We start from the raw sequence: 11,679 nt of genomic DNA on the forward strand, positions 1-11,679 counted from the left end.
GAATGCTTTGAAGTGTTCACCTTTTCCAACCCTCAAAATACAGCTTCATTGATTAATGAACTGGTCAAGAAGCAGTAACAGCCCCCCCCCCCAATAACTGATAGAGAATACAAGTTAAAATATTCAAAATTAATCCTAAGTGTCCCACTCACCTCACATTCTCATAGCGGTGAATATAGATCTTATGGAACTGATGTTGCAAGTGCTCGTCTTCTACATTGGTCATATCATTAATCATTTCTAGTACTACAAATCGAGGTAATACTGAGAGCACCAGGCGTTCCTGAAAGAAAGCAGAGGGGATAGGTCTATCAGATTAAGTTTGCATGAATCCTTCAAGAAAAATATCTGACAGAACTTTGCATTTGAGACACGGTCATTCCCCATATGGGCCAACAGTAGTGTTGCGAGATTAGATTCCCAACATTTCTTTCTTTTGATTATCTAAAATTGTACAAAGAAAACTCATATGTGCAATATTCATAAATTTAGTGGCAGAGAGTCATAGAAAAACAGGGCTGGAAAGGACCTTGGGAGGACATTGAGTTGAACCTCCTATTCAAGAACAGATTACCCCCTGTCGAAACCATCCAGGCCCAGTGTTTCTCTTACCTATTACCAAATACACAGAAAGGCCTCAATCCAGTTCACAGAGAATGGGACAACTCGTAAGTGTAAGGAGAATGGGTTTTTGCCAAAATTAGACCTGATAGCAGTAGTTAAATATAAAATCTTATAGAATAAAATGCCTACTTGTGTCATTTTGTGGGGGGTGGTTCTGAGTTGCAGTAAATCATACACAAGCTTCAACAGAACAACAATGATTTGCATAGGAGCCTCTGACTTTAACTATAAATCACAGCACATTCAGCCTAAAGTCTGCTCTTAGGGTGCCTGCAGAAGCCTTGTATTGTCAGCAAATGTTCTTCCTCTTTAAAACCCACCAGTTTTGCCCAACTTGGACTCCGAAGTCTTCATTAAAGTTGACAGAGAATTTGATTAATCTGCCTGGTTATGAATTGATAGCATTTACTACACACTTACCCAAAGTTAGCAGGCTTATATCTGCTGCAAAGGAAAAGGGAAAACAGGGGTTTTTTAACACTCTTACAGCACATTTAAAAAGATGCAGGGATCTATGAAACCGTAAGGGGAAGCACAGGAACATTACAGGATGTGAGCTGACTTGGGCTCCTATGGGGTCAGTGCAGCTCCTCACCGTCTCCAGCATCTTCCTTGACAGATCCTATCCCACCATACCTTTAAAAAAGAACCTAGCAGAGGTCTAGCTGATTAACCAGCTTTTGCTTCACAGCAGTGTTTTTGAAAATACATGCCTGTGACTCCCCCCGCCCCCCATCCCAGGAACCTTCCTCAAGTATGCACGAATACGGATTGGATAATGACTGCCTAATTGGCAGTATTGCAGAGAAGGACTGGGGAGTCATGGTGGACCATAAGCAGAATATGAACCAACAGTGTACTCTTGTTGCAAAAAAATACAAGAGCATCCTGGGCTGCTTTAACGGGAGTGTCACTTGCAAATCAAAAGAAGTGATTGTGCCTCTCCTCTTAGCACTGGTGAGGCCCCACCTGGAGTCCAGGACAGATTGAAAAGAGTCTAGCTGAGAGCAACAAAAATGATTAGATGCCTGGGAAGTATGACTTATGAGGAAAGTCTGCAAAAGCTAGGGTTATTTAGTTTGGAGAAGAAAAGATTAAGGGAAGATTTGATAACAGTCTTCAAATACCTGAAGTATAGAGCGTATGGAGACAACCTTCTCTCTGTGGCTATAGGGCAGAGGCAGGCAAAATACAGCCCATGGGCCGTATCTAGCCTGCCAGGCACTTTCATCCTGCTGGCAGTGCCTGCCCACCAATGAATCGTACCCTGCCCAGTCGTTCCACCCACAAAGGTGGGAGCGAGGCGTCCACATGTACACCTGCCTCCAACATACCCTATTGAACTTGCTCCCATTCTCGTGGGTGGAAGGGCTCAGCTGGGCCAGCAGCAGCTTCCTAGTGGGGTTGCTGCTGCACCTGCTGCAGGCTTCCCTGGCACCCTGCTAGCACTGGGCAGGGAAGTGGCGCAGGTCAGGGCCATGCTGCAACCAGGCAGGAGCGTGGAGCATGGGGCTAAGGCTGGCAGCACTGCAGAGCCTGTGTCCAGGGGGACAGTGGCAGTGCGCAGTTCGGCTGGGCAGGGAGTGGGTGTGAGGGAGGGTGGGGGGCCTGGGGACTCCCCCATGCTCCCCTCATGGCACCCAGCCCTAGCACCAAGTGGTGGCAGCAGCAAGTAGGGGTGCTCCAGGCACTCTTGCTGCGTTGGCGCCTGGCTCTGGCCAGCGCTGCAGATCTCTGCCAAGAGCACAGCTCCCTGATGGGCCAGCTGTATTGCTGGCATTCCCTGCACTCGCCAGGCACTGAAGGGAAGTTGCATGCACTGGAGCTGGCTGGGGCTGGCAGCCGGCTCCAATGTATGAGGCTTCCCTCCAGTGCCACGCCAGTGTGGGGAGCACCAGGGAGACAGACGGCCTGGTGGTGGGGCTGCGCTCCTCGCTGCGATGTGCAGTGCTGGCCAGAGCCAGGCACCACTGCCCCAAACTCCCCCCATGGCGGGCACTGTGGGGAAGGTCCCCACCCCACTCCCACTCTCCTTCACACCCCACAAATGCCACATACCCACACCCTACCGCCACAACCCTCCACATACACCCAGCCCTCCAACATATCCTATGCCCCACCTTACACATACACCACCATACACTCACTCCTCCCACACACACACCCCACCACACATACACACACACACCACACCCCCACAATACACAAGACTAAGAGTTTATTTCTGAGTTATTATGCAATCTACTCTATATACAGTACACAAACATAGATCATGACAAAATATTTTTTGTAATAAAACTAAAATATGTTATAGTAGGTGTTTGACTTTTAGTGTATGGTTCGTTTTTTTTTTTTTCTGGTTCTATGAGGGCAACCCCCCCCCTCCCAAAAGGAGCATTTCTGGGGGCAAGGGGAGGGACTTTTGGTGGCAAAGGTCAGGGGCTAGGGACAGGATGTCCGGTCCCAAGATGGGTGGGGCAATTGTCAAGGGGAGGGGCTACCCATGCAGCCCTTGAGGACTCACCAAAACTCATTACGCAGCTCTCCAGCCGAAATCATTGCCCAGCCCTGCTGTAGGGGAAAGGGGTAGGAGCAATGGCTTCAAGCTGCAGGAGAGATAATTGAGGTTGGACACTAGGAGGGCCTTTCTGACTATGAGGGTGGTAAAGCACTGGAACAGGCTGCCTGAAGATGTTGTGGAAACTTCACCCCCAGAAATTTTCAAGAGAAGATGAAACAGACACTTGGCCAGGATGGTTTAGTCAGGGATAATCCTGCCTCGAGCAGCAGGTTGGACTAGATGATCTCATGAGGTCCCTTCCAGCCATGCTTTCCTATGAGCCTATAAATCACAACAGTTGGCACCTTCCTACATCAGCCACCCTCATGCTGCCCCCAACTTCAGCTTCTGTTGCTTCCCCCACCTCCACTTGCTGCCAGTGAGGAGAACTGGTGGCAACTGGTGGCGAGGTGATTCAGCAGTGGTGGGAAGTGACAGCTGAAGAAAGGAAGCACGAGAGTGCCCAACTTTAATACAGTGGGGCATAAACCCTACAAGGTTTGGGAAATGCTACTTCAAAGGATCATAAAGGCATGAGCTGAAAAGGAAGATACCAATTCTTTAGGCTGCATGTTGGCAAACTGCAGCGGATGACTGTGGAATGAGATGAACTGAGATGAGGCTTGGGAATCTCAGTGTGATGTTGCAATCAGACAGCTGTTGGAGGTGGTAATGAGGTGGAAGATGGCATTCAGCATGCCCATCTGTGGAATAACCACAGAGTAAACTGACACAGGGCAGTTTTTCAGTTTTTAAACAGTTTGCAATGGCTGCCTGGCTATGTAGCCGGAAATTATTTAGGGCCAGATTATACTACAGAAAACTGCTTGCAGGGGGATTGCCAAAACTGACTCCCCAAAGTGAGGCATCTGCTTCGACAGCACCATTCCTACCAACTTAGATACAGAGGAAGGGTATCTGTGGGACTGGCATGGGGCAATGAGGAGGCCAGTGAGAGTATGGATCCACACTGAACAGGGAAGGATGTGCACATGCTTTCTTTTCATCAGCTCCGTGGTGAATGCTTTCTCCCAATGGGAATCCTGGGTAACTGCAGGAAGACAGAGTCCCATTCCCAGACTAGTCAGTCAAGAAGTTAAATGCCCCTCTTAAACTGGAAGTTATAGGGCTTCTAAATGAGAGCAATATTTGACTCAGGATGTTTATGCTCTCTTAAAACCTTGGAGCCTTATGCATTTGGATACATAGGCTTCTTTTTCAATGTGCACATTGGCTTTCCTTTGAAAGTCGGTTGTGTTACAGTGAGCACCTGAGGTTGTAGCAAGAAGGAAGAACATGCCACTGGTTCAGGCTCTGGCCAGCCTGGGTCCAATTTTTGCCTTGCCATATACTCCTGGTGAGAGCCTAAGTTACATATGCTTTCTGTGCCTCTGATTTCCATCAGGGTAATAAGCACCTTCCTATCTTAACAAGGGCGTTGTGAAGCACTCAGATATTATGGTAAAGGTACTAGGGGGCCCATATTTTAGACAGATGCTAGCATCTCTACATGCAACAATTAAAAAAAACAACATTAAGGAAAACATACATCTCACGCTCACTTTTTGTGAATTCTCAGAGACTTGCTAGTTAGTAAACAGTTCTCAGCTACAGTAAAAACATGTAGCATGTTTGAGACAGCAGCTTCAGATGAGGTAGGTTATATGTTCTATAACTCACATTATTACTATATTATTGTATGCCTGCCAGAATGAATGTGAACAAATAAGCTCAGCTTTAAGCCTGGCCTGCATACAGTTCTAACTCAAATAAGATCAGAGTCCAGTGCCTCTTCTTCCATTTGGTCTCCATTCAAGTCAGCTTCTATCAGGCTTAGTTAAACTTCCTGGAACAAGAAGCTTTGAGGGCATAGTGACAAACCAGCAAGAGGAGACAGTGCTATGTAGCTGATAATACCTGCCAGTGATCTGACAGACATCCTGACTGGCCACCTCCCCATCACCTTGGTGAAAGGAAATAGGAAACTCTGATCCATATGGAGGCGGAAGTCTACAGTTGTGAGTCCTCCTCTCACATTGCAAAGGGACAAGCCTACAAAAATAGGCTAGAATCAGTTCGAGCACCCAGCTTCACACCACACCTACGTAGTGACAGCTCCAGTGAGCCAGCCATTGTCAACACCATGTCTTATGGCCTTTTGCGATGGCCCATGTGGGTTCATCAGCTGATCAAGTCAACAACAGTAAGGAAAACAAAAATGTTCTCGGTATTTTAATTCCTTCAACACAAGTTAACAATCTGTTGCCATTGTCATGCATTCTCTGACTGCTAACACACACTACTACGTACATCTATATAATAAAGACACCTTTCTAACTAAATTCTACACCTTTCATGCAGCCCTATGCTAAGTTCCACTAATGATACTTGCTTTATATTTCAAATATCTTTTCATTATAAAATGATGCATTTTATTTTCTACCTTATCCTAACAGAAGGACACTAGGAATATAAATGCTAAGGGAAATGAAAAGAAAGAAATCAAACAGAAGCACAGTTTATTAACGAATTACTTATTAAAGCTATGAAAAGAACAAACAAAAAAAATGACATTTCCTCATAAACACATGGCCGAAGAAAGAGCATATATTTTCTGTCATGCCAAGAAGCATTGATAAGGTTTGTTTGAGGAAGTCATCACACAATGGATCCAAAACATGTATTTAAAATAAAAGATGATTTACTTGACACATGTTCAGGAAACCAAGAAAAATGAGCCCAGCACATCTGATACCTTAAGCTTCATGCTACTTATTAAGATAAATGATATTTTCTTTGCGACAGGTAAAAAATCTGGCAATGATCCATATAAACAGAGAGGCTAATTAGTATGCCTCCATTGTAGTTCACAGCTATTAATGCCCTAACACATGCCGAGATCTTGTCAAGGTCCCAGCGTGATTCTTCTATGCAGCACACATTCTGGGAGCAGTGTGCTGCACTGAATGCCATGCAAGGGACAAACATTTTAACACAGAAACAATACTGCTGCATATAGAAAGTAGGCAAAATATTCCAGAAGCCAATAGTTTAAATGCTGTGCCCGTGAACATCTCTCTCAGCTGTGCTGAGCTCACATTGAGGGGTAGAAGCCAACTTGGTTTCTAGTCGCTTTTAGGCCTTCACTCAAGAAGATGGGCAGGGGGTGCTGATCCAGTTCACTTTGGCAAGCAAGAACAGCCAAGGACTGTTCTAATTCATACTCAGTATGGATTGCTTCTCAGAGATCGACGGCATGCAAAGTGTATTATGTCCATCCTTTTTTTTCCTTCAGCTGATCTTGACATGATCCCCATGCTAGGGCTTTATTTTTCCTGGGAATATGGTGCTGTGCCTTCAATACAGCTTTAAGATCTCTTTGCACCAACCCAGAAGTGTAAGGAAATCCTCAGAGGTCCAAGGTTCTGACTGTCTGAACATAGTTTCCTTCATATAAAGACACCAGTGTGCTTTCCAAACATCACTTTCCAGAGTTCCTCTGTGAATACTTATAACAAGGATAATTTTTTCAGTTTTAATGGGGAGGAAACAGAGGCACAGAAGAATTATATAGTTGTTCAGAAGTTATGTGCAGCATACCAGTGACAGATCCAGGAACAGAAGACTCTTGAATCTTCCTGCATTTCTCTGTAATCTGCCACTAAAACAACTCTCCCCATTATTATTATAAGAGAAGTAGTGAAAGTTTATTTTCCTTCTTTCTAATCACATTTCTACTCAGTCTTCCCTTTGGAGCACTTTCAGACTCTGAGAGATATACATCAAATGAGTTTTCAGGCTGTTCTTGGCTCAGGAAAAGTCCTAAGAGTAAAATGTCCTGAGTAGGAGCTAAGGGAATTGTGCATCAGTTAGCACTGTTACATTCCCTGTTAGTAGAGGACCTGATGATGAACTAGAGACAATGCAAAGAAAAGCTACCATAAAGTTAGGAAATTTGGACAGATTCAGGGTATATTTGCTCAAGGGAAAACAAGTCCTAGCCTGGGCATAACAACTTACTCCAGCATAAAGTGGTTGAACCCAGACGTGCAGGCACGTGTGGTTTGTGGTGCCTACGGACTCTCTGAGAAGCTTCCCTCTCCATTGCCAACTCACATCAAACTTTGCCCTTCTTCTCCCACCCACATCCCCAATATCAGGAGCTAGCCATCAGTGGTAGTGGATGATAGTACAAGGAACAATGGTCTCAAGTTGCAGCAAGGGAAGTTTAGGTTGATATTGGGAAAAACTCTCTCACTAGGAGGGTGGTGAAGTGCTAGACCAAGTTACCCAGAGAGGCGGTAGGATCTCCATCCTTGGAGGTTTTTAAGGCCTGACTTGACAAATCCTTGGCTGGGATGATCTAGCTGGTGATAGTCCTGCTTTGAGCAGGGCGTTGAACTAGATGACCTGCTGAGGCCCAGCCCTAATTTTTTATGATTCTATGAATATCTGTGACTTCCAGAAGAATGCAGAATGCAGATGAGAGTCTAGAGCAGGGGTCAGCAACCCCCGGCACGTGTGCTGAGCACGGCACGCAAGGCCGTTTTGCTTGGCACACCACCGCCAGCCCGGGCACTAAGCAGCTGCTGCCAGCCATGAAGCCCAGGCTGCTCCCAGCAGGCGGCTGGGAGGCTGCAAGGCCTGCTGCAAGCAGACCAGGCTCCACGGGCCGGCTGCAGCCGGGAGGCTGCAAACACCTGCTCCGGGCTCCGGCATGTTGACAATCCAGCACCTTCAAAGGTAGACACTGTGATTTTTTTGGCACTCTGCCCAAAAAGGGTTGCCTACCCCTGCTCTGAAGGAATGAATTCACACTTGCAATCTTTATTTTAAACCCAGGTTTACCATGACCAGCAAACCTTAATCAAAAGTAGATAATGAATATCATGTAGGCTTACTTAACATAAGCTGCTAGATCAACAGAATAAGGAAAAGTGCATTCAGAATAATATTCTTAACTTTTCCAAAGTGCATTAGCCAATTTTACAATTTGAAAACAAAAAAAAATCATTTTTGAAAGAAAAGTAATTATTTTCACTCTAAATTTAATTGTCAAAATACCATTATGCAAAAAGGGAATAATCACCTTCCATTATGATTAGGGGCTCTGAACTGAAATTCCCACACTCCTACTTATTGCACAATGGATGGTCTATTTGCAGCACTTCTTTGTACTGCATTATGAAGACAATAGTAAGTAATTAACAGAAAATGTTAGGAAAAGCAATATCTAATGTGTTCAGATTTTGGGGGTTATGAGGTTGTCTGTTAGTTTTTATTACTTGCTGCTGCAATATACGATTATGAGATACATCAGCTCTCCTTTATTTGGATTCTGCCAGTAACCATTTCCCTTTATTCTGTACTTGGCTTCATGTTACATTTCAGTACTTGGTATTTTTCAAGAAAAACGAGGCTAAGTCACATGGGTGTTTTCAGACCGTCTTGTTAAACTTTCTCTTTGGATACTTGCTTTGGGAATCTGGAAGTTTACGGCCTTTTTCAAAGCACCTAGTGTTTGCCAGAGGCATGCCGGGTAATCTTGTATTTTTGCATCTCTGTGGCTGTTTCAAAAGAAAAGGCTCTATAGAAAAGGCTATTGTTTCTCCTACATTTTTTTTCCATCTAGGGAAACTTTTTATCCAATAGTTTCCTAGGTAATGGACAACAGAACAGCATGAAGTAGTAAATGATACTGGAGGAGGGCATTACAAGGACTTTTCCACCCTGTTTTCTCTTTGTTTTGGAGAGGATAAAAAAGAACAGCTTATAGGTTCAAATAGTTAGCGCTCAATTATGAAACCCTGACAGAACTTGATGTTTAGCATTATATCTTCAACGTGCTTCAAAGAAGGTATTTTTCATTTTGTTATAGAGCAACATAGTCTCCCAGAGCTTGCTCACAGGTCTCCTGTTTGTAACTGGGGTGTGGATAACCCTGTAACTAGAAGTCTCCTTCTACAACTGGGGACTCCTATTTGCTTAACGTTTGTCCATTTTATACCGGAGATTTCATTTTGACCACCTACACACACTGATCTCACCTGGTAACACGATAGGAAACGGAGTGCAGAACCCCCTGCTGTTGAAGGAGATCTTTGCTAACATCTGTGCGGTGTGCTTTTAAATAAAGAATGCTACTTCTTTGTATGCTAAAGTGACAGGTAATCAATACATAGATTCATTGATGTTAGGGGCTGGAAGGGACCTCTATCAGATCCAGCCCCCCTGTGCCTGGGCAGCAAAGACTGCTGGGGTCAGATGACCCCAGCAAGGTGAGCGTCCAGAGGTTTTTTGAAGATACCCAGAGTAGGTGCTTGCACCACGTCTGGGGGGAGTCTATTCCAGAACCTAGATACTCAAGTTGTAAAGAAGTTTTTTCTTATGTCTAATCCAAAGTGGCTGTCTAGCAATTTATGACTGTTAGTCCTAGTCTTCCCCTGGGAAGCCCCGGTGAACAGATGTTCTCCCAGTCCCTGGTATGTGCCCCTTATATACTTTTAGGCTGCCACCAAGTCCCCTCTGAGTCTTCTCTTCCCCAGGCTGAACAGACCCATGTCTCTCAGGCTCTCATCATGTCGGCTGCTCTCCACACCTCTAACCGTACGCATAGCTCTCCTTTGGGCTCTCTTGAGCTTCTCCACATCCTTCCTGAAGTGCGGTGCCCAGCACTGGATGCAGTACTCCAGCTGTGGCCTAACCAAGGCTGAGTAGAGCAGGAGGATGACATCCTTAGTCGTGTTTGAGATGCATTGGTAGATGCATGCCGGTGTTTTGTTTTGCTGCAATAATGATTGTAGGTAATGTGTGCTCAGTGTGACTTTCTCCCTCTTTAGAGATGGACTGCATAGTGATCTGTGAGTTGACTACAGCCTTTCAGTTAACATGCTGGGGCCTTTCAGATCCTGCATTTAGATCCAGAAGTCCCAGACTGGAGCTCCAGATGGGCTTCTATTTTTAAGACGCTCCTGTTTGGAGTGTGTATAGCCAACCCAGAACCTCCAGACCTAAAAACATGGCCCTAAATTAAAAAAAATCAGTTTTCTTTGCTTGAAGGCGGTAAAGCATGTGTAAACCTCTCTGATGTTCAGATACTAGAGGGGTACAAAGTGACACAGCGTACAAAGCATGGGCTATACAGTGCATTTACACCCATACTGGTTTACTGAGGTGAAATGTGTTTGCTATTACTTGCTTTCCAGAACTGCCACAGTCCATTCAAGATATTTACTGTTTTGTAAGACAAAGTTGACATACATGTTCTGATTATGTTTATGCATTGCTATCAATTCTTGCAATCAATTCTTATTTAAGTCTTTATTTGATTGTTTTAGAGGAGAAAAGAAACTAGAAAAGTATGTGGGTGACAATGGAAGAAATCCCTCAAGCAGAAATACATATGTAATGTTGTCTTCTGACATATTAGCCTCCTGACACTATAGCTGTGGCTTAGTAAAACTCATTTGTCCAAAAAAATATAGAGTCCCAGTCCAAAACTGATCTTCCAGACTCCATAGCATTTAAAATTCCTCTTTTGGCACAGAAAGCTAGTATATTGTATTCTAATCATGCATTTGATTTTCTCTGCCTGGGGGCAGGAGCTGTCTGGTACAAATTCAATGAATATTCTAAACTGAAAGATCCTTTCTGAATTTTATCTCTTACAATAATCCTTGACCTTGCTTCAAACTGGCTGTCACTGAATTCTTGTGTAATTACCCTGCATTATTTGTATTCTCTATTCATTTAGACTTTTCTTTTTTTTTCATTTTATTTTCTTTACTGTTTCAAATAATCACTACATTTGAATGGTCTGTCTGATCCTTAAATAGTATCATTTGCTGCAGCATAAAATAAAGTTTGGGTACTGTTTATTCTGCAGCCGGCGCCTTCTAATTTCTTACGGCGTCAGATATCAGCTTCCAAATCTATGAGCCGCTGTCTGGGATTATCGTTCGATGTGCAGATCCTATCTGCCCTGTCTGGACATGTTCTGCAGCCTGAGATTACAGGACTGTATACAGAGGTGAGAAAGACTGGATAGGTGCTACAGCCCAATCCATCTGAAAAAACGGATGTTTTCCAGTGTTCAGGAATCCTCCCTTTTGTACATGTCCAGCTGTTTTCTCCAATCTTAAATGTCACAAACTACAAGGCTTTTGAAACTGTGCATGGGAGGTTTTCCTCAGGCTGACAGATTTTCCTGACAGGTGATATAGACAGAAAGACAAAAAGATAGATAGTAGGGCTGTAAGAAGCTTTGGTCCCTGATTCGATTCGGCGAAGATTCAGCCCCATTTGGTGGCTGAATCTCTGAATCCAAATCGAATCAGAGGACTGTTTAATCCCTATAATCACTCTGAATTGAATCAGAACCCTCCAAATCAATTCGGAAAGATTCGGAGATTCGGACATAGACACAGCTTTAAATGTTTTTTCTACATACCTCTAGGTAGCAGGGGCTCGTCAATGCTGTGAGGCTGGGGCGGATG

At 44.3% G+C, this 11,679-nt stretch overlaps 1 protein-coding gene across 1 annotated transcript in view; it reads right to left on the bottom strand.

Moving 5' to 3' along the window:
* ADCY8 (adenylate cyclase 8) overlaps window positions 1–11,679 on the bottom strand; it is a 190,180-nt gene that overhangs the window by 110,525 nt on the left and 67,976 nt on the right. Inside the window, exon 3 of the mRNA XM_019552871.1 lies at window positions 153–283. Coding sequence (XP_019408416.1) covers window positions 153–283 — 131 coding nt within the window. The remainder of the gene's footprint in view (window positions 1–152; window positions 284–11,679) is intronic.

Source organism: Crocodylus porosus, unplaced genomic scaffold (assembly GCF_001723895.1).
Source record: "Crocodylus porosus isolate Cpor-Errol unplaced genomic scaffold, CroPor_comp1, whole genome shotgun sequence".
In the NCBI taxonomy this organism is placed as follows: Eukaryota; Metazoa; Chordata; order Crocodylia; family Crocodylidae; genus Crocodylus; species Crocodylus porosus.